This window comes from Scomber japonicus, chromosome 12, assembly GCF_027409825.1.
Source record: "Scomber japonicus isolate fScoJap1 chromosome 12, fScoJap1.pri, whole genome shotgun sequence".
Classification (NCBI taxonomy): Eukaryota; Metazoa; Chordata; class Actinopteri; order Scombriformes; family Scombridae; genus Scomber; species Scomber japonicus.
This window is the reverse complement of record NC_070589.1, coordinates 11,323,269-11,346,609: the sequence shown is the minus strand read 5'-3', so window position 1 is coordinate 11,346,609 and position 23,341 is coordinate 11,323,269. Positions and strand designations below refer to the sequence as shown.

General features: G+C 38.1%; 2 protein-coding genes across 2 annotated transcripts; one reads left to right on the top strand and one right to left on the bottom strand.

Annotated features, from left to right (window-relative positions):
* Window positions 1-2,526: 2,526 nt before the first annotated feature.
* On the bottom strand, window positions 2,527-11,599 carry rgs11 (regulator of G protein signaling 11). Its single transcript, XM_053330362.1, has 17 exons — window positions 11,537-11,599; window positions 11,126-11,222; window positions 10,863-10,913; window positions 9,394-9,500; window positions 9,105-9,156; window positions 8,835-8,893; window positions 8,615-8,691; window positions 8,446-8,527; window positions 5,727-5,789; window positions 5,217-5,240; window positions 5,000-5,061; window positions 4,536-4,649; window positions 4,194-4,309; window positions 3,741-3,828; window positions 3,517-3,655; window positions 2,797-2,879; window positions 2,527-2,696 (listed from the first exon to the last, which is right to left on the bottom strand). The coding sequence occupies exons 1-17, from the start codon at window positions 11,597-11,599 to the stop codon at window positions 2,558-2,560; spliced, it is 1,416 nt and encodes a 471-aa protein (XP_053186337.1). The 3' UTR covers window positions 2,527-2,557.
* Window positions 11,600-12,555: 956 nt separating this feature from the next.
* On the top strand, window positions 12,556-17,095 carry ints15 (integrator complex subunit 15). Its single transcript, XM_053330360.1, has 8 exons — window positions 12,556-12,605; window positions 13,158-13,358; window positions 13,451-13,672; window positions 14,655-14,820; window positions 15,005-15,282; window positions 15,379-15,616; window positions 15,988-16,027; window positions 16,624-17,095. Exons 2-8 carry the CDS (start codon window positions 13,164-13,166, stop codon window positions 16,883-16,885), a joined length of 1,401 nt encoding a protein of 466 aa, XP_053186335.1. The 5' UTR covers window positions 12,556-12,605; window positions 13,158-13,163; the 3' UTR covers window positions 16,886-17,095.
* The last annotated feature ends 6,246 nt before the right edge of the window (window positions 17,096-23,341 follow it).

The following is a 23,341-nucleotide window of genomic DNA, read 5'->3' as shown; positions in this document are numbered from 1 at the left end:
AAACAAATGAAAGTGCAGTGGTTTGGGATACAGGGTGCCTCCTTACTCCTTAAAAAAAATCCATGTCTTTATATACTGTACATGGCAGGAAGTTATTTTCATGAACAGAATTACATGCGGTGTGTATTGAAACCGATTGACTCCTTTTTTGTCTTTTTGTGTTCTCTTCTTCTGTTTCTCTGCTCAAAAACCTTACCAGTCCTTTCTTCTTACCAAGAGTAACTCTGAAGCACTTTTATGACTCCACTATGTAATGTACATAGCCCATATGTGTATGAATGGGCACTTGATGAATGTATATTCAGATTAATGTGTCCAGTGCCTCCTGTTTTCTGTATCTTTTTGTGAATGAGTGTGTATGTAACACATTTAATGTGCATAACTTTATCTGTGTGAGTGTCCCACACAGTGATGATTTCAGATGGTCTTATTGTGATTTTGCACAGGCTCAAATTGGCACTTACGTAGCCTTCCTTCCTTTAATTGTTGACATATTGTTTTTCTCGTGTGTATGTGTGTGTGAGAGAGAGAGAGAGAGGAAGAAAGAGTGTCTGTGAATCCCATTGTTTCGTTATCACTATGAGCCCTTATTGTTTGTAAGTATGAAGACATGTTTGTAATGTTTTATGTAAAACATGATTTTATTTCCCTTGACTGGACAGTTACCCTTCAGTCTGTTAAAAACCCAAACAGCATTTAGCCTACCAAAAATAAATCTGTTGTTTAAAGACAGTTTCATTTTCTGTTATTGCTCTTTATGTGGATGCAGTATCACACAGTTTTTTCCCTTGGGCACACACACACACACACACACACACACACACACACACTCTCTCTAACAGTAAAAATGGATGGGGAATGGAGAGAAGAGGATTATCATAATCCTCAGAAATATGGAAAGTGCTTGTTTCGACTGTTGAGATGCACATTTTTCTATGTGTGTGTGTGTGTGTGTGAGAGAGAGAGAGAGAGTGTGTATTCACTTGTGTTCTCTTATGTAGCTTACCTCCATTAGTAAATTTGATGGGCTGTCAGGTCCTGCAAAGCTGTCTGAGTGTCACACTCAACATCAAGCCTAACTGCTTATTGTTATTGTGTGGCTGGCTTATAACGTTTTTTTGGGGGGTTTTGTAGCTTTGCTTAACCTGAAATAACACCTAAACGGAAGTATTGCTTAGCAGTAGTGGTGATATGTTGTCAGAATTCTTGCAAAAGCAGCCTGGGGGAGGGATCGTCCCTACATAAATCTAAGAATTTCCCACATGACTTAAGGGCTCCACAAAATCATGTTTATTTCCTCTATTTTTAAAAAGATTTTTACCATCTTGCCAAATAGCTCCTTCAAAATAAAACCATGAGGGGAAATTCACAAAAGCACAGCTCATATACACACTAATGCCATAACCTGTGACAAAGGCCACCAAGTAGACATGTGTTCAAGATAATACAGTATGTTCATGAGATTGGGGAACAATTGATTTCCAGTTAGTGAACACTCCAGTACCCTGCCAGTAGAGGGAGCCAGACCCACAGAAAAAACTACACAGGAGCCCCCACAGAACCAAAGAAGAGAAGGAAGTTAAAAACTTAGTATTTATTAAATGAGGAAGACATTAAAGGAAAATTTTGTCCAAACCAAATAGCAGGGAGAAAACTGCTTCTGGATTTAGCTTTCAAATGGGTGAAACTGAAATGAAGATAATGCTCTACAATACAATATATCAGTAAATGTGTTGGATTAACCTCCTTCTAATGATTTCCTAAATTCTGTGGCAGGTTATGTCCTCACACCTGGAGTGTAATAGTAAAGGCTTAACTAAATGTGTACTTGAATTTGTACTAAAACTTACAAAGTCATAAAAGAAAGATAAGAGAGAGAAAGTAGAAGGAAACAAAAAAAGAAAAGGGATGATGGTGTCACTTAAAAAAAAAGAAGAGCCTGATGGAAGATTCCACACACACACACACACTCACAGATAACCTCAGCATGCAGAGCTCAGAGCACAACACAACACTGAATGTTATTGTGACATTTTATTGGGATGAAAACATGCTCAAGCAAAATCAACAACAGCAGCAGTAACACCGATCACTGTGACAAACTCCAGCATGGAATGAACAAAAGAAGCACACTGTACGACAATCACAAACCTGCATTCTGCTAATTATACATTGTACGTATCTATTATTCTATTAACAACCCTTTTGCTTAAACCTTCTTAAAAGAGTAGAGTTTGGATGGACCGAGGGAGAAAGAAAGACTTGGTATAAGGAGTTGAGATGGGATGTAGATGCAGTATGAATATTCATCAGTAGCTGTTACAGTAGCACTAAAAGCTCCTCTCTGTTCGAGCTCTGGGAATAAGATGAGATGCTGCTGACGTATGCATTAACACCTGTGCTCTAGGAGGAAGCTCTACGTTGAAATCCTAGCTCTGTTAATGATGCAGCGGTGAGAGAGAAGCGCTGGCTTCCACTCAGAGAGAACTCCTTGGATGTTTGATATGACGACTAAAAGAGACAATGGAGACTGAGGTGATTATATTTTGGCCCAGCATCAGGCATGGGAGCCGGCTGCAGAGTTGGTACCTGCTTGCCCGGCTCCCTTGGCACCCCCGTCTTCCTCCGTTACCTGGCCGGTAGCCTGAGCAGGGGAGGGGCTTGCGTGCCGCTGGCGTCTCATGAAGGGGAACACACTGAGAGGAAGGTGATAAAAGAAAGGAAAAGTTAGAAATGCTTGAGAAGGAGTGAGTGTGTTCATGTAAAAGGAGAATAAAGTGGTCTGTGAATTTTCACCTTTTCTTAGTTTCCTGGGGGACAATAGCTTTGGCCAGCATGTTTTTGTATAGGTCAGACTTCAGATATCTTGGGTAAGAGTCCTAAATACACACACACACACACACAAAATAGCATCAAACAACATTAGCTCCAAAATCCATTCTAATAAATGCCTGAAAACGCATGTTTTGATCTAATTAAATGTGCTTTGATCTCATTCTGTCTAAACATACAACAATATTTGTGTCTCTTGGGAATTTTATATCTAGGAAAGTTGACATGAAATATGGCGTCAATACTGGGTCCACTACAGTTATATTGCCTTTAGGACACATAATCCAGAAACGCATCTCCAAATACGGCTTCTTTTAAAAGGCTGATGCTGACATGCATTCACCTCTATGTACCCACTGATGTACACTTACAGCCAGCTTTCCTGCTTCCAGTTTTGACTATCTATGAGAAAATGGCAAAGCACAAATTCATTCTAATCAAAGAATCATATAAGAATAATATTTTTGCTGGTCTTTTTTACATGCACACACTACAATATTCATTTTTTAATGTGATTTTCCTGTTCTTTCAGATGGCCAGTGGTTTTTCATTTTTGTATGATATGAAAATTAATTACAGTTAACATCAAGTTATATGCACATGTTGCAATAATTTAATCTTGTCAGTCAGTCTGTTGGTTAGTTAGTTAGTTAGTTAGCTAAGAAGACAATTGATAGGTCAAACCTTCTTCATGAGGAAGTAGATGTGCATCTGTGCATCATCCATGACAAAGCGATGTGGCCGTTTGATCCCCTCTAAAGTCTTATCCATTGTCTTGCTGTCAATGTTCACCCAGCGTGCAGCTCCAGGCGCCAGGAAATCCCTAAATCACACGCAAAATATTGGTGGTCACTTGAAAGTTAAAATGAAAGTGTGTATTTTGCTTGTTTGTGTGTGTGTACACGTACTTGTAGATTTCCTCCACTTTATCTATGATTTTGGAAGTTTCTCCATGTCTAACCTCCTCACAGGCCAGCCAGAAGCACAGGTTCTCCGCTGGTGTGAGACAGAGAGAGGTTTGGTTACGGATGGAGCTGAATAAAACAACAGTGATGCAGGGTAAAGTGACATACAGTGTGACTTTTATTGCATGGGCAGCTTCTGTGAAAACACAGACTAGTGTTAGCAATTAGCTCGAAGCACTTCTGTGCCAAAACACAACCTCTTCAAGCTGCTAGCATGTGGGATCTTTTTCATTTACTGACTGCATGGATACTTGATGCTTTTTAAACTGAGCAACAGCTGAATGAACTGTGTCTGAATCTGATCTTAAGTTAAAATGTTGTGAAAGATAACATTTTAAAAGTAAATTATTTAAAGTATTGAATATGTAAACCAACATTTCTGTTACTCTTTCTCACCACTAAACTCTTTCTCCAGGTAGGTCATGAACTCCTTTCTCCCCATGACGTCATTGAGAAGCTCCATGAAGCTGAAGCTCCAGCACTCCACTCGATGACGTGTTGGGGTAGGAACCCTGCTCACAGAAACACACACACATAAAAGCAGGTTAGATACATATGCGAGATATACTTAAAGCAAACTATTGTGATAACTATGAACATAAGGAGACGTGGCAAAAGCTTAAACCAGCAAAGTTAAATTAATGTTTTAAATGCATGGATAACTATAGTGGACTGTAGTTTAAGTTTGACATGATCTATGTGTGTGTGTGTCTTGTGTGAATGTGTGTATTCTCTCACACTTCTGTATTCATTGTCCAATGGGCAGTGTCATCAGAGATCCATGGGTTACTGGGAAGACAGCCTTGCATAATGGGATCATGGTTGTGGTACTGCTCGCTGTATTTCAGAAAACTGCACATTCACACACAAATGCAAGGGCATGCACACACACAAGAGCACACACACACACACACACACACACACACACACACACACACACACACACACAGTATTATTGTATTAGTGCTGCAGATCATAAGAGTTAATGGCCACTAATTCCAACTTGCCTCAGGAAGCATCCATTAGTGGTTCTTGTAGTGGGAGCACTAAGCCGTACGTATGTGCATGTGTTTGTGTTTGTGTGTGCTAAAGGCATAGAATTCAGGCAGCATCAAATCCATTAGGTCTTACATAAATATATATGTGTTTTCATGGGTGTGTATATGTGTCTGCATATTCATGGTCATCAGACTGACACACACCTTTCAAGGCAGATGGATGACTTCACACGGTTTCTTCCAAGGGCCCTTCTAGAGGTATCAATCTGAGAGCGCACACGCACACGCACACACACACACACACACACACACACACACACACACACACACACACACACACACACACACACACACAAGGTAAGCTATAATATACACTTAATGTGCTTAAAGTGAAGCAGTGTAAATTATACATGATGTTTACCTCTCTTTTGTAGTAGTCACTGTTCTAGTTCTGTTAAGAGAAACACTGCATCATCATGTTAGGTCACACAATGGTTGCATTCAACATTTATACAGTGACAACAACAGTAGGAGCCAGCATGTGTTTATATGTGTTAATCCATGCAAACTATAACTTTTAAATATGAAGACAAGATAAATGCTGACAACTTAGAAATATACAGTGTATGTTAAAATATTGGTCATATTATAGCAGATGTTAAATTAGGAGAAAATTGAATGTGGAACAAGAAGATGGCTTCCACCATGAAAATGCCAGCCTCCATTTAGGATTAAGATTTGACTTTAATGCAATTGTCCATAGTATAGTGCTGCTTATGGGGCACTTACTTTGAAACAATCCCAGCAGCAAGAAAGATAAAAAGCAATAAAACAGGGAAGGAAGAGATAGATAGCAGGCGTGTTATCACATTATTTTTTTTCAGAAGGGAATATAAAACAGGAAGTAAAGAAATGTGATGAGGTCACTGACCAGTGGTAAATTGAGGCAATTTTGTCTCTCTAGACCCATGTCCAGCACATTATGCCCCCCAGGCTGAAAGAAATAAACACATATCCACACAACAATAATGAACTGAAGTCTGTTGATGTGTGTGTGTGTGTGTGTGTGTGTGTGTGTGTGTGTGTGGGTCTCTCTCTCTCTCATGTGCAGATGCGTGTGAGTGAGCACTTATCCTTCCTTGAATTTTCCACTCCACTAGCTCTGACTTTTATTCCCAGGTTTCCCTTTCTTTTTCTCCATGCCTTCGTCCCTAATTCATAAGGGCAAGAAAAGATGGACTCCCTCCTCCAAACCGTTGTCCTCTGCTTCAGCCTCCCCATTTTCCCATAATACCTTTACACTTCCCATCATGCCCTTTTCCCTTTTTTTATGCCTAACCTAAAACCCACCATTCCACTCTTTACTTGCTTTGGAAATGATTAAAAGAGATTTGTTAGATGAACTACTGTGGTATTTAAGTAATACACAGAATATCATAGTTTGTCTTTTGCCCTCTCTCTTTCTCTAGTTGTGAGCTGAAGCTTTTACCAGATGGGTTGAATATTTCATGTAGAAGGCAGAGGGGACTGTGGCTGAATGTTAGTGGGACTTCTGACTGTTTTATATATAGTATAGTATAGTACAGTACAGTGTATAGTATAGTATCGAACACTATGGCACACTAGGACACAACAAGACAGTATCATATTGTATTGTATATCGTATAATAAAGTATAGTATAGAACAGTACCGTATAGTAGAGTACAGTGCCGTGCAGTCCAGTCCAGTCCAGTATAGTATAGTATAGTATAGCATAGTATAGTACAGTATAGTATAGTATAGTATAGTATAGTATAGTATAGTACAGTACAGTATAGTATAGTATAGTATAGTACAGTACCGTATAGTACAGTACAGTATAGTATAGTATAGTACAGTATAGTATAGTATAGTACAGTACAGTACAGTATAGTATAGTACAGTACAGTATAGTATAGTATAGTATAGTACAGTATAGTATAGTATAGTACACTACAGTACAGTACAGTATAGTCTAGTATAGTATAGTATAGTACAGTACAGTATAGTATAGTATAGTACAGTACCGTATAGTATAGTATAGTACAGTACCGTATAGTACAGTACAGTATAGTATAGTATAGTACAGTATAGTATAGTATAGTACATTATAGTATAGTATAGTATAGTACAGTATAGTATAGTATAGTACAGTATAGTATAGTACAGTATAGTATAGTATAGTACAGTACAGTACAGTATAGTACAGTACAGTACAGTATAGTATAGTCTAGTATAGTATAGTATAGTACAGAGTAGATAGACAGTATAGTATAGTATAGTATAGTATAGTATAGTATAGTATAGTATAGTACAGTACCGTATAGTACAGTACAGTATAGTATAGTATAGTATAGTACAGTACAGTACAGTATAGTATAGTATAGTATAGTATAGTACAGTATAGTATAGTACAGTACAGTATAGTATAGTATAGTATAGTATAGGACAGTACCGTATAGTACAGTACAGTATAGTATAATATAGTACAGTACAGTATAGTATAGTCTAGTCTAGTATAGTATAGTATAGTATAGTACAGTACAGTACAGTATAGTATAGCATAGTATAGTATAGTATAGTCTAGTATAGTATAGTACAGTACAGTACAGTATAGTATAGCATAGTATAGTATAGTATAGCATAGTATAGTATAGTATAGTATAGTATAGTATAGTATAGTATAGTATAGTACAGTATAGTATAGTACAGTATAGTATAGTATAGTACAGTACAGTATAGTATAGTATAGTACAGTACCGTATAGTATAGTATAGTACAGTACCGTATAGTACAGTACAGTATAGTATAGTATAGTACAGTATAGTATAGTATAGTACATTATAGTATAGTATAGTATAGTACAGTATAGTATAGTATAGTACAGTATAGTATAGTACAGTATAGTATAGTATAGTACAGTACAGTACAGTATAGTACAGTACAGTACAGTATAGTATAGTCTAGTATAGTATAGTATAGTACAGAGTAGATAGACAGTATAGTATAGTATAGTATAGTATAGTATAGTATAGTATAGTACAGTACCGTATAGTACAGTACAGTATAGTATAGTATAGTATAGTACAGTACAGTACAGTATAGTATAGTATAGTATAGTATAGTACAGTATAGTATAGTACAGTACAGTATAGTATAGTATAGTATAGTATAGGACAGTACCGTATAGTACAGTACAGTATAGTATAATATAGTACAGTACAGTATAGTATAGTCTAGTCTAGTATAGTATAGTATAGTATAGTACAGTACAGTACAGTATAGTATAGCATAGTATAGTATAGTATAGTCTAGTATAGTATAGTACAGTACAGTACAGTATAGTATAGCATAGTATAGTATAGTATAGCATAGTATAGTATAGTATAGTATAGTATAGTATAGTATAGTACAGAGTAGATAGACAGTATAGTATAGTATAGTCTAGTATAGTATAGTATAGTATAGTATAGTATAGTATAGTATAGTATAGTATAGTACAGAGTAGATAGACAGTATAGTATAGTCTAGTATAGTATAGTATAGTATAGTATAGTCTAGTATAGTATAGTATAGTACAGAGTAGATAGACAGTATAGAGTAGAGTACAGAAGAGTAAGAATGAACATACCGGGGATCTGTTGATGAGCCAATAAGCTTGCTCCTGACACGCTAAGACAATACGGTCAGCCTTCCTCCTCTGTTTGGATGCTCTAAATATAAATCACACGGTCAGTTTTATATGTTTGTGCATGTGTGTGTCAGTGTGTGTATATGTGTATGTGTACATGTGAGGGCACCTGAGTTGCTCCCTGGCTTGCATCACCACAAAGTCCCAGGTGTGATTAATCCTTTTGTGCAACACACTGTACCTCTCCTGAAAAAAGGAAGGGGACAGAGAGGACAAGACGCAAATATGAGGAGAAAAGAGGACTAGCTTTTAGAAAAGTCATGATGACAAAGGTCCATTAGCTCTGACTTACTGATGCATAATTCATATAATGCACACTCTTTCCTTACCTTTTCATATTCCATCAGTTCTCCTTGTTTTCTTATGTTCTTTTTGGCCAAATAGATTGCTGTTAGGATTTGAGGAGTAAATACAAAGAACAGAAACACAAAAGAAACAGAGTTAAATAAATCTGAGACCTAAAATAGTTCCTTTAAATGTTATATTCAAAGTGGATGGTTTCTCTTTTAGAATAATGGGTAGAAAATCATTGTTTTCCTTCAAAATAAAATTTCACTTCACCCCTGATACCCTTTTATTCCTTCAGCTTACATCCTTACCATAGTCCAGCTCTGAGGCAGGCCACCGGGTACTAGTCCAGAAATAAGGAGTCTGAAAGAAATAAATGACATTTTTTTACAGTTCTGATTTAGAGATTGATGGCGAAGCGTGTGATGAAAAAGTGGCAGTAGACAGTGGCAGATGGATGGAGGATTAGAAAGTGGGCTAATGGAGAGAGAGGGAGAACGGGAGGCAGACAGGGATAGAGAGAGGGTGAAGCTCTAGTTAAAAGTACACGTAGGAATGGTGGGATATTAGAAGCAGGTCAGGGAGGGATGGTTGTTTTACCTGGAAGCGGTAGGGCGTCTCATCTGGACGCAGCACGAGGGATCTCGGCTCCTTGAGTGGATATATATACCCGTATCTCACAAGCATGTTACCAAGGTGCAGAGCCTCTGTTCAACACCACAGAAGAAGCATCCAAGTTAGTACAGGACTTTCTCTCAGTTTGTCTCAAAGTACTCAGGTGATAATCAGGTGAACATCTAAACTTAGTTAACCCTACACACATATATGTTTAAGGCAAGGCAAGGCAAGGCAGTTTTATTTATATAGCGCATTTCATACACAATGGCAATTCAATGTGCTTTACATAAAACAGAAAAACATGTAATTTGAGAAACTTAAAACATACAATTAACCCCCACCCCACCCCACCCATAATAAAAACAAAGTACAGAAAAATAGAAAGACATAAAATGATTGCAGCATAAAATAATAAATTAGCTTTAAAATCATTAAAAGGACATAGAGTGCAAATGAAAGATTAAAATGTAAAGTGCTTTAAAAGAGCTCAATCATAAGCACAGGAGAAGAGAAGTGTTTTTAACCTGGATTTAAAAGTGTTCACTGTTGGGGCTGATTTCAGTTCTGCTGGTAGTTTGTTTAAGGTTATAGTGAACTTTATGTCCTATAATAACAGTAATTCTAACTTCCTTTATATAAAAAAATGTATTTAAGGCATTCCATGTCCGCATTGTAAAGCACTTTCTAAGATGTAAATTACAAGCTATACTGAGTTAGAATCAGAAGGTTTTTTTTTTTTTTTTTTTTTTTTTAATTTCTGCAATATGTTTGATGGCATATGAAAGAGATGTTGATTGTATTAAGGATGAAGCTCTCAAGCTGAGCAAACTAAATTTGGAAACCAAATACTGCGACAGGTTTTTTTTAAATAAAAATCAAAAAGCTGCACCCCGTCAGCAGTCTCTCTCAAATCAATGTTTTTTCCGGTGATGAAATGGATCATCTATCTTCAGTCTCTCCTCATTTGTTAGAGAGCCTACTTTATGACTGACAGCTAACAGAAAAAAAGAGCTGTGCAGTGCATTTTAATCAGCTCTTACCACTCTCTGTCCCTTGCCAACAAACTCCTCTCTTTCCTCCTTTAGTCTATATACAGAGGCAAAAGGGACCAACTGACTACTTTTTTCCAACCTCTAATTTAGTTCAGGCGCTGTGAGGTCTCCTGAGGTGAAAAAACCTCCAGGGACACTAATCAAAACCCGGATCATCAGGTGAGTTAATCAAACTTCAGTCCTCAGAGGTTCACCCCATTCCTGTTTACTGGAAACAGCAACCCCCACAATACACACATACATCACTAGCACCGCATCACCTTAAGAGAAAACACCATATCCTGGCAACACTCTAGCAACGACACAACAAACCGGTCAAACTGAAACAGGGAATCACATTAGATCCTAGAAAATACTCAACACAATTGTATTATCATTATTGCATTAATATTTACTTGCCCTCCTCACATATGATGTATTTCTGGATCAACCAGTCAATAATATCACGGCCTGCAAAAAGAGAAGGAGAGAGGGAGAGGAGGGGGGTGACAGGAAAAAATGACAAACTTCCTTCTTTCTACTCAGCAAAGCACACAGTATTCTCCAAAATTCACTGCTGCATTATGTATGACCACCGGGACAAACACAAGTTGCAACCCGCATATCCACACATGCATACACAGATGCTAATGCACACTGACATTAAAGAGACATACACACACCTGTCATGGCGTGTGGGATGACAGTGATGAGGAGCCTCTGGTTTCTCATCTTCATGCCCATGTCAGGGTCCTGCATGGCCACAATCACTTTCTCCATCTGTCAGAGTGAAGGGAGGGGGGGGGAGGGGGGGGGGGGGGGTCCACACAAACACACATGCACAAGCACACAGACATGCACAAGCACACATAAGCACACATATAATATAGAAACATATGGAATATAAGTATATGAGTCACAAATTCTGAGAAACACAAAGGCACACAATACATTTAGCACAATTTCATAACTTGTTTTCATCCTGGCATCCGTTCAAATGTGCAGGATCTTTTCTGAATTATACATAGTTATGCCCAGCAGCCTATCATATGTCACATAATAAAATCAAACAAGATAGACAAATGCAGTCTTACCTTTCGAAAACATGTCATTTGCTCCCGGTGCCAGCCTCCTTTAGCCAGGGTGTTGATGGTCATCTTTCGGGCTGCTTTGGGATCACTCGATGGGACGATAAAGTGGAAGACTGACGCGCTGCCGGGAGCGCGCAGCAAAGAGTGCACCGCCCCCCCCCCCCCCCCCCCCCAATCAAACTGTCCGATGCCTGACGAGCGCGCGCCGCTGTGTAGATTAGAGAGGATTACAGTATAGTAAAGTGATTTTCAGTATCATATAAGCAGAAACAACACTATGTATATATGTGTTTGTATCTTTGCCACTTACATTAATATATATATATAGGCTATAGCTATATATAAAAAAAAAAAAATAGCTACAGATTTTAAACAACATAACCAGGCATTTAATTGAGAGAAACTCGCAGCTAAACAGGTCATTTCAAATTATACAAAAATGATAGTAACACCACAGCACCATTTATAATTCATATCTAGTTACTAAAAACTTCATTTTGACAAACCTGATAATAATCAGCAATATAGGCGAATACAACATAGGTTCCCATACAAGAAAGCCTAAACATAACAGTTCCTTTTTTGTCATTTTGAAATACTGAGTCTGGATATTACGGAATATTAAATTTGTCTCCACGAAATAACCTGTCTGCCATGTATGCAAACATTTTTTTATAATGTCAGAGCATATCCCGAGTTTTTTTCTCGTAAATGTATGACTCTAATCTATTTTTTAATTATTATGATTATTATTTATTTATTTATTTTATTTATTTTTTACATATATGGCCTTAATACGCCGTCGTAGTCTTCTCATAATTATGTGTGGGAAAATATAAAATGGGTGTTTTACCTTTACAATTGACACACGTTAAGTTTTGAATTCGTGGTGTACTGAGTGTATGTATATATGAGGCCAACAATGAAAAAACTCCATTACTCAAAATGCGAATGGCAGCAGTTTTTCCCCACGCGAGCTTCCGTAGCAGGAAGCGGTACTGTCATCGTTCTGAGGCTAGTCACTGGTCTCACGCTTTAATTTTTTTCTCAAAATAAAGACATTTTTACAAAGGTAAGACCGCAATTTAATACATGTGTTTTATTGAGAATGACGTTGTGACATTTAACGCACGTGAGACTTTTTTTGCGGAGTAGAAAACTGTCTTTTAGCTGACCTTGCTAGCACTAGCCTTAGCAAGAAAGCTGTGCACTGTTGTATCAAAGCTAACGTTAGATGTGTTCGTGATAGTTTATTGCGGTTTCTACTTAGCAGCAGGTAAGATATCTACTCATAACATAATCACAATTGTTTAACAGTGAAATAACATACTGGGAAAATAATAACAACGTGCCATCCTTTTTTATGTATATAATTGTCATCATTTCATTTCATGCTTCCCACCATGAGGTTTGCTACAGTCTCTCACAAATCAATAATTACAATAGTACCTTGATATATAAGAGAGTGTATGCTGTGTATATCCTACCACGGTGTCAGAGTAACTTGAAATATTGATACATTCACCTAGTCACACATACTTCATCAATAACGTGTACTCTTGGCATCTCAGCAACGCATTTTGACTTCTAATGAAGGTGTGAAATGTGTATGGTCCTCTGTCAGGTGGTGATGGGTGACATTCGTCAGTCCTTGCTGCCTCGCGATGTACTGAGTGCAGCAAAGGAGCTGCTTTACCACCTGGACATCTACATCTGTAACCTGGTGCAGTCAGCGAGGCAGCCTCCTCAGGTCGACTCTAAAACCCTGGAGCTGGTGGAAGAGTTCATCCTGCACTCACCAAAGGACAGAAACACACCAGCAAGGGTAAGCTACAACCTTGTGTACATGTGCATTCACGATACACAGTATACAGACCCTGAAATGCAGACCATCAATGAAATGTGCTTTTCTTGTAGAGGATGAGCGCCCTGCAGGAGCTGCAGCTGCTGGAGATCATGTGCAGCTGTTTCCAGGAGCAGAGTCGTGATACTGTCCGTCAACTGATGTTCTCCGCCCTCTTCAGTCTCCAAGGCAACCAGGCAGATGAAAGCCGCATGGGATTGTTGGGCAAGCTGGTCTCCATGGCAATTGCTGTGGGCAGAGTTCCTATCTTGGAATGCGCTGCTACCTGGTTACAGGTGAGCTTTTTAACATAGGTGCACATACACACTGAGCTTTATGCATAATGTGCATTAAGTGTGTTCTTGTACATGTTCTCATATGTTTGTTAAATCAGTTTTATATTTGAAAGCCCTTCTACAAACACACTTATACAGACAGGCTTTCATATGAATCCACTCCTTATGTACTGCCGTCAGAAAACAAGAACATTGGTTATTTACACTTTTTAGAAGAGTGTAAACAACTGAGGTTCTCCTCAACACATAATTCATGACAGATCAATAATGAACGCAAACAACTTTTGCACAACTTTCTGTGGAAATATATCCCAGCTATAATTACAAAATGAAATGAAAGGTGGCGTTTCACACAGCTAAATAATCCTAGCTTTTATTACCAATTTAAATATTCAAAAGTATGAGCTTTTAAAAAGGTTAGCCTGTGTATAGCTTAATCATATTGGTGTAAAAGAATAGCTTTCAGATCCAGAATATCAGAGGTCCTGAAAATGTAATGTGGTTTACTGTTTCAAGTCATATAACCATAAAATCTCTATGTATCCTGTGAGGGAGGTGCATTTCACAGCAGGGGTGCATATTACAGCACAACATAGGTGCCAGTGAGTTGGTTCTGGTTTTAATTGTTTGTTTTTGTTTACTCTTAAAAAGTCTGTCATGTGACCTTTTATTCCTATTTTTAATAATACTATTATTGTTTTTATTATTTTTATACTCCATTAAAGACCTCTATTTATTTTATTGTGGTCATGTGGTCATAGTCGCCTTGATTTTTATTGGATGTAAAGCACTTTTTAAACTTTGTTTTTAAGAAGTGCAATACATATTAAGTTACTATTGTTATTTACTCAATGTATGTTTTAGACTTCAAGTGTGAGAATACATGGGCCACTTCTGATTGAGTGCTATTATGTGTGATATATTTGAACTCCTGTGTGTGTACATGGATTCTGATACCTCTGGATGTGTTTGTGTCTGGCAGAGAACCCACCGTGTGTACTGCGTTCGCCTGGCTCAAGTGCTAGTAGACGACTACTGTAGTATGGTTCCAGGCTCGGTGCCCACCTTGCAGAATATCCACAGCGCCAGCCCACGCTTCTGCTGCCAGTTCATCACTGCTGTTACCACCCTCTACGACCTCACATCAGGTACTTTTGTGGGATAATACAAAAGGGAAATAAATGGAAAATGCATCATGTTATCATTTAGACAGATCATATTAAATAGATCTCTTGCTGGTATCTTGCTAAATGGCTCAAATAGAATAAAACATTTTTTTTTTCAATTTTTTTAACATCCTGTCATCATTTTAACCCCATTTGTGTTTTTTAGAGGAACTCACTCCTCCCCTAGAACTTCTTCAGATGATTGTGTCGTGGATCCAAGATGACCCTCGCCTCGTCCTAATCACCTTCCTGAACACGCCCATCTCTGGCAGCCAGCCAATCAGCTCACTTGATGTCACACCATTATGGGGGTTGGTGCGGTGGTGTGTCAAAGCACCGCTGGCCTACAGGAGAGACAAGAAGCAGGCACTGACAAATGGCAGCACTGAGAGTGAGCTAGAAGTGGGACCTCTTTTCTCTACACTCCATCTAAGTGTCCTACAGGTGTGTGTGTGTGTCTTAACATTCATTTATTTAAAGTATATGCATGCATCTATACAAACTTCTAACATATAATGGTGCCTCTCCTGCTACGTCTAGGTCTTCATGCTCTTACCAAACATACTAAATGAGAAAGGGCTTTTTGGTCGCCTGGCACTGCTCCAGATGGATTCTTTGCCAACTTTGACTTCTGACCTTTCCCGACTGTTGGACCAGGCCGACAAACATACACACACATCATCCGCTGATACACATGCAGCATCGCAGCTGGCTCTGGACCGGCTGGCACAGGCTCTGCAGGTGGCCATGGCCAATGGTGCCCTGCTCTGTTCAAGAGGTACGAGCGTGAGAAGTTAGGTAGAAGCCAGAAAAGTGGACATAAGAAAGAAAGAATTACATTAGATTTAAATTTTAGGAAGGACTTACAAAGCTCTCTTCCAACCAAGTGCAAAAATGTAAATTAAACATTGTTCATAACTCTGACATGTGGGAAACTATTGTATAAGAAACATTTTCACTACATGTAACTTTCTGCAGAAACTCCTCTTCCTTTACTGTACACCTGTATAGGACAACACATTATTGAAAGTTACAGATCACAGATTAAAGTGATGACTAAACAAGTAGCCGATTAACAAGGGTTTGATCAGTCATCATATGAACTCATCATGCTGTAAGTGCTGATTATATGTTGTCTTGTCTTTACAGATGACCTAAGAAACATCTGTTCCCGCCTTCCTCACAACAAGTAAGAATCAGTTACTATTTTATTTGATACCTGTTGCCACTGGTAACCTTATTTTAATCTATAACTGTTTAAAATCTATGGACAATGAATGGTGCAGCTGAGTATTTGAGCAGTTTTTGGCTGCTTTGTCTTTGAAAATAAAACTAACCTTAACCCATCAGTGCATAGAGACAACAGTGGGATCTGTGTTTGAGCTAGTAACATATTAACAGCAATGGTCTGTAAGAGACGATAGTGTCATGCCCATTTTTGCCACACTTTTGTTTGCTTATCATTTATGTAAATTGTGGTTTCAGTCAAAAGTTGGGACACATTTACTCATTCAAGTGAATGAGAACAGGTGCCTGTTATTTCCCTTTTAATCAGTTATTGGACTAATAGTAGCAGTTCTAGTTGATTCCAGTGTGTAAGCCACAACCAAGCAGCCCTCACTTACAGAAGCATCTCTAATTGAACACAAGCATAGTTTAGATTGGGCATTTCTGACATTCCAAGTTTTACTATACAGAATGTGAGATTGTCTCCATCTTAACATTTTGTATCCCTTCTTACTTTTCTATTTCTCTGTTTGCATGTTTGTGTGTTTGTTGTCACAGCTTGCTCCAGCTGGTGTTGTCGGGCCCAGTGATGTACTACAACAACATCCACACACCTCCGCTGGCCTTCAGCCCGCACGCTGCCCATTCTCCCATCGCCTCACACCCAGCACATCCAACACATCCCACACATCCCACACACCCTACACACCCTACACACACCCCACACACACCTCTAGCCACCCATCCCTCCTCTCATCCCCAGTACCCCGCTCAGCCTTTCATGACAGGGATACCATTCCCTTTCCGACCCAGCCACTAAAGAAAATAATGTCTGCAGATGTGAAAGTGTGTGTGTGTGTGTGTGTGTGTGTGTGTGTGTGTGTGTGGATGGTGGATAAAGAATGTTGTTGTCAATATGAGTTTGATGTGCGGGTGTGATGATTTACGTATTATGATGTTAATAAGCACATTTGCTTCTAATAGGTCTAAGTCTGTGAGGCTGCCATGTTTGTCCAATAAATATTTTTTTACTTCATTGTTGTTGTTCTTTATTATGACCACATGAGGTCACTGTTGCCATATTGCCATCCTCAAATCTATCAGCTTTTAAGTGAGGGTCCTGTCTCAGAAAAAATGGATAACTAACTGACAACAAAAAAGACAGACCTGTATTTCTGGGCTTTATTCAAAGTTTTACAAATTGCAAGCTGGCTTAGAAACATCACTTTACCACAGGCTTATTTGTTTAGGCAAATGTTATATGGGTTTCTATTTTTATCATATGGAAGAAGAAAAAAAGTTCTTTAACGAGGAAAATTATATCTTATTGGTTAGAATCTTAATTAGAGGAGCACACCAAACTGCTTGTCTTATATGTTATATAAAATAAAAATGCTGAGCACAAAAGGCACAAATATGTAAAGGTAGATGGTTCACCTCTGTCCCAAACCTACGTGAGTTATTACATAACCAATGATGTCGAGTCTTGTTGGAGCCATGCCCTGTGTGTGCTTGGGTCATGTTTTGAGATAGATAACATATCATCTTCAACACACCAAAAAAACCCTCCCCAGGACCCCAGCTGCCCTCATCAAGGATGAGAATTGCATCAGCCGTTATAAGTCCACACTGTGATGGCTAGTGCAGTTGAGTTTTTGGGGATCTTAATAGACATGCATGACATGTTAATGTCCCTATTTTTACCTGTACTTCCCCATAATTTACATGCATGTCTGCCATTGTGCTGAGAAGGAAATAAAATGCTTGTGTATGCTACTTCTCAGAATTATTAATAATAGTACATGTAATATAAAATAATGTATAAAAGAAATTTACAAATAAATAATCCACAATGCAAAACAAGAAAAAACAACTGAGCTGTATTATGTGAATGAATAAGACAAAAGTAGAAATGTTTCTTAAGACAGGATATAAAGACAGAAACAGTGTCAGCAGATTGAATACTAACTCGAAAACTGTTCTGAAGATGAGGTGTCAGTACAGGAAATAAGCTTTATCATCCTTTGTCTTTAACCTGGACTCTAGGACAACAAGCAGATCTAAGAGACCTTTTTGGACAGTAAGAAGTGAAGAGTTGAATGATGTATTATTGTGCCCAGCCATGTAAAGCCATTGAAGTCATGAGTAATATTTGACAATGGATAAAAGCATTTATCGTCTTCTCTGTATTGGTAAAAGATAACATTGCTCTGATCATCCAAATATTCCTGAGTTGGTAGAAACATGATTTTACCATTTTTGGGGGTTTTGTTCAAAACTTGGCTTACTGTCAAAGACAACACCCAGGTTCAAAAGCAGAGCCTTTAAGCAGTGGCAGGACTTGTTTAACTTGTTTTTAACTGCAAATGGTTTTGTGATTGTTTCCCACATCAGCTAATGCAGAGATATAACTGTGTATCGCCTACATAACAATGAAATGAGATGCTCTGGTGATCAAGGTCAGGTTCTTTTAGCAGTGGCTGAATACAGGCTATTCTAAAATAACATGTGACGAAGCTGTTTAAAATTTGGAGCAGACTAGAGTCTATTTTCCCCCCATCACTTCTCTGAACAATTTAGCTGTAATGATATCCAGATGACCGAATGAGGGTTTCATGTGGGATACAGTGTCGGTGAGAGTTTCCATATCAACTGGACAGAAGCTATCTAGAAAATGAGGACATAGACAAGGACAAATCACAAGAAAAGTTGGTGAATTTTATCGAGTTAAGAATTGTTTCAGTGATTAGCTGTTGCTACTTCCTCATCTGTTTTACTAGAAACATCCTACAGGATGAGACTCGAGATAAAATAAGACTTTCCCCAGAGGGAAAATGTGCATGTTCAAGCAGTGCAGAAAACAAAGAAGACAGATAAGAACTAGGAATAATAAACAAACTAAATAATAATAAGTCACATCAATGAAATACAATCTATATACACAATAGTGCAGTTGTAATTTCTTTAAGACTTCCTGGAACAACTGCACCATGACATGAAGTCTCAAGTCTACTCCAGGAGACAGTGGTGTCTGTCTTCACACACTGTCTCTCACAGGTCCGCGGTGGACACTGTTGAATGCTGATTGTAATATGACCGCCAATTGCACTGAATTGTACATTCTAGGGGATTTTGCAGCACTCATGGGTGGAACAGTGATAAGGATATCTTTTCTTGGAAAGTGATGCATTACTGTTGGGCTGCTTAAAGGTGACAGAAAAAGATATGATTCAAGTGAAAAAGGCGGCATCGATGAGTAAGCAAGTGTTCATACTTAAGAGCGTGCATGTGGTTTGTTTCTACAAATCATACTGGAGCTGCTGGGTGAACTCAAGCTCAGACTGATCAAATTCAGTACACAAAATCACCTAAAAATGACAAGAAATAGCACATTCAAAACGATCCTTTCCTTTCAGCCTAATGTCTCTTAGCCTTTTGTGATCATAGGTGGCCTTAAGACAAACAAAGCTTAATTTGTCTACTACACTTTGTGTTTGCTTGGCCAGTAATTAATAAAGTAATCAGCAACCTAAGGTGGAACAAGTGCCAGTATCCCATGACGCTAAACATGCTGGCTAGAGACGGTTTTGTCTGTGCATGTCTGCACCAGTTATATGTAAGTAAACAGTAGACTTTCCATGGGTCTCAGAAGAAATCTTGGTTTTAGTTGGTCTGGTTCCCTCCTTGCAGGTGTGCTTGTGGTTGTGTAGAACTGTCTGTGTCAGCAGTTGTATAATCATAGTTTCCTGAGGGAGAAAACCTCCCATGGCCGAACACACCAAATCCGTTTCACTGAGGTAAATGGGTGCACCTTAACTTTGTGTCCCTATGAGTTGATCTAGGTCAGGCAGATGCTCTGCTGGGGCTTTTATCGGCTGAATGTCACAATGAGGTTTTAAGCTTGAGGTTTGAAACACCACAAGTGATTCATTTTTGTAATAACATAAGGTAGAGAGAAGGGAATGGAAGATATATTCATTTTGCATAACAACAGAACAGCTGTCGAGCAGTTAATTTATCTGCACTTCCTCTGTGATAAATATAGCCTGAAAATCACCTGCAGTTACAGAATTAACTGAGCACCTGTAGACATGAAAGTATATATTAATATTTGCAAAATGAATGAATGAATTCAACCTTAATGGGAGGAAGAGAAAGAACAAAAACAAATCTCCTCTGCCTTTTGGGCATCTTAGGTGAATAAGTTATCATTATATATACTGTACAGACTTGTTTAGTCAGATCCCTGGACATCCAGAAAAGATTATGAAATCAGCTAGTGATAGCTGTGAGACCACCCTCGTTTGCTTTTCTCAAGTAAAATGGATCTCAGATATTGAGTTTATATCCTGCAAAGCCTAAAAGGAGAGAAAACAGTTTTTAGTGGGATTTTAAAGCATCATGGGAAACAGAAGAGCTTTCATTTCTCATACAGTCTTGACCTCCTTCAAAAACGAAAGGCTTCTGTGAGATCAGTGTGGGCTTCAGTAGAGGTGCAGGTATACAGTGCATTACAGAAAAGTTAATCTCACTGTTTGTCTTTCCCGTGTCGTTTGATGTGTTCCTTAATGGGTCTTGCTATGCTTAAGAGAGACCAAGAATCTGCAACCATTCTTGTATGGAAGCCCAAAAGTGTCATGGGAAATAAATAAATAAGCAAATAAATATTTAAATGAGCATAATTAAATGCAAATATTTAATATATAAAGTTTTTGCCAAAAAGATAGATTTTATATTCTGTATTAATTCTATGTTCTGTATTAATTTCCCCATTACTTATTATTCATTTAAGTAACTTAATTACTTAAAGTATAAAAGTCTTTGTTAATTTACTGTCCATTAATCTATTTACTTGTTCTTATTTTTTGGCCACTTTTTTTTTAGTTTATTTATTTATTTATTTATGTATTTCCAATGTCACTTTTGGACCCTCATACACTAGCAGATTTATGAAACTGTATTTAGACATTGCTATATTTACCAGTATCACCCTCTCAGTTGAGCCTGTTAGCATGCAGACATTAGCTTATTTGCACTAAACACAAAGTACAGCTGAGGTGGATAAGAATGTCTTTTTCAGGTATTAAATCATAAACCAACATATTTGATAATTCACGAGTTGAAGTTTTAATCTGATAAATGTGGTAAATGAAAGTGTAAGGCCTCAGAGTCTAGAGTGCCATTGGAATTATTCCTCTAGTGACCTTCAATATCTGTTTCAAATTTCGTGTCAATCAATCCAATACTTATAGCGATATCTCAGCCCAGACCTGCAGATATTATACAACAGTGAAAGAAGTCTGGCATCTATTGTTGTCTAATGTTAATCATTAATATAAATACAATATAATCCTACAAAAGCATCAGATAAGCTTACAACACTCAGTCAGTTGCTAATATCTGCAAATAAATAATTTTATTTCTTTGTCAAATCTGTGCATTCACATAACAGACTGTTGTTCAAATCTACCAGGGAACTAAACTGTTGCATGTGGTGTTTCTCAGTCATCTTAGTAAAGTAACCCTGCAGTCTACGAGTCATAGTGTGCAATGTGCATGCTGTACATGTGTTTCTTGATACATTTTTATGAAACACAGACATTTCCAGTGAAAGTCCAGAACGACCTCCACCTTGTGTAATATATTTTTCTTAGAAAATGTCTCCTCCTCTGCTTTTGCACAGTTGGAGTATTGTTACGGTGCCATGAATGGCAGCTACAGATACTGTGGGAACTGTTAGCATGCTGTGCTGTGCACCGCCAACATATCCAACAGAGTTAACTATTCAACCAAAGAACACAGGCAGGCCTGAACATTATTATATGCTGCTTGTAAGGTCTAACACTAATCCAAGCCACACCAGAGTGTCAGGTAATAATTACACAGAAAAAAGAGACAATTAAATCCTGTCTGACAACAGCCTCTATAGTCACTTTGCATTCTTGGCCTTGGATTCCACGAAACTACAACAACAACTTGAATGCTCTTGAACTTTCAAAACTCTAAATCAGTCTCTAAACTGTGAGACTGTCTGTCTCCAAGAGAGGACAGATATAAATTCCCTTCGTGTCCAGTGTTTTGTCTAGATGGAGATATACAGCAGTGTAATCTTGGATATGAACCTGCAAGTTCTAACAACCAGAGAACATATTGTATGAGTGAACTTTGGATTTCAAACAATGATGGAAAGTGACACAAAATGTGGGAAAATTATGTTGTGGGAAAATTATTAAAAACTAGGCTCAGACCAACTAATGACTGGTTTCAACAAAATCCATGTTAGCAGCCTCGCACCAGGCATAAACATGTAATTACTGAGGACATCCAAAAGAGCAATTATAAGGACGGCAACACGGGCTGTTTTGGTTCAATAATCAGTTGTTAAAAGTGATGGTAAATAAATACGATTGCAAAATCTGCTGTCAAAATAAAAAGAGAACTACCTGTTTACAAAGAATTTGTAATAATTTACCACCAGTGGCGACAGCTTTGCCCCTGCCCACCACAAATATCCAATCACAAGGTTGGCTGATTTCCTAACTCTGTCTGTATGAACACAACATTGGGTAATATAATAACCAGATTATCAATATAGCCCACATTAAAGCTGCTGGCACAGGATTTGTGTGTTTTTTCAGTCTTACCACTAAATAATTGACCAGTGTTGGCGCCAGTAACAGCAAGCTATATGGTATAATAATGTACCATATTATTGTGGATATTAGCTCTAAACATGTATGTCATGAGTTCACTTTTAAGTCAAACAACAAGAAAAAGCTGAATTTATCCCAGACGACTAAGATGGAAAAAAATCTGTGGTTCTGACTTAGTCAGCACAGTCACGACCAAAATAAATAGGTCTGCACTTCCTTTCCCCCTCTCTCCTTAAGCTGATATTTTCACAGCTGAAGCATTAGGAAAAAATTTATTTTGTGGATTCTTGGGTCTGAAAAGTTAACAGTGCTTGGCACCCTGGTATTATGTTTGTTCTCATTTCAAGGTGAGCAGCAGACGGAAAGTCAGGGTTTGTGTGGTGTCGCCGATTTGTCTGTGACCCACTTGGGGGGAAGGAGGGGGCGTTATTCATGGTAACCTGTGGTTGAAATGAACTCCTGGCTTATTTCCAAATAAAAATACTGGTACTGTTTTGTAGAGAGAAGTTTGTGTGATGATATGCAACATTTATTCTGAACATTTCAATTTACTTTCAATTTGTTCCATAATATATCTCATGGCTGTAGATATATAGGACTTATATTAAATAGAGTGCATCTAT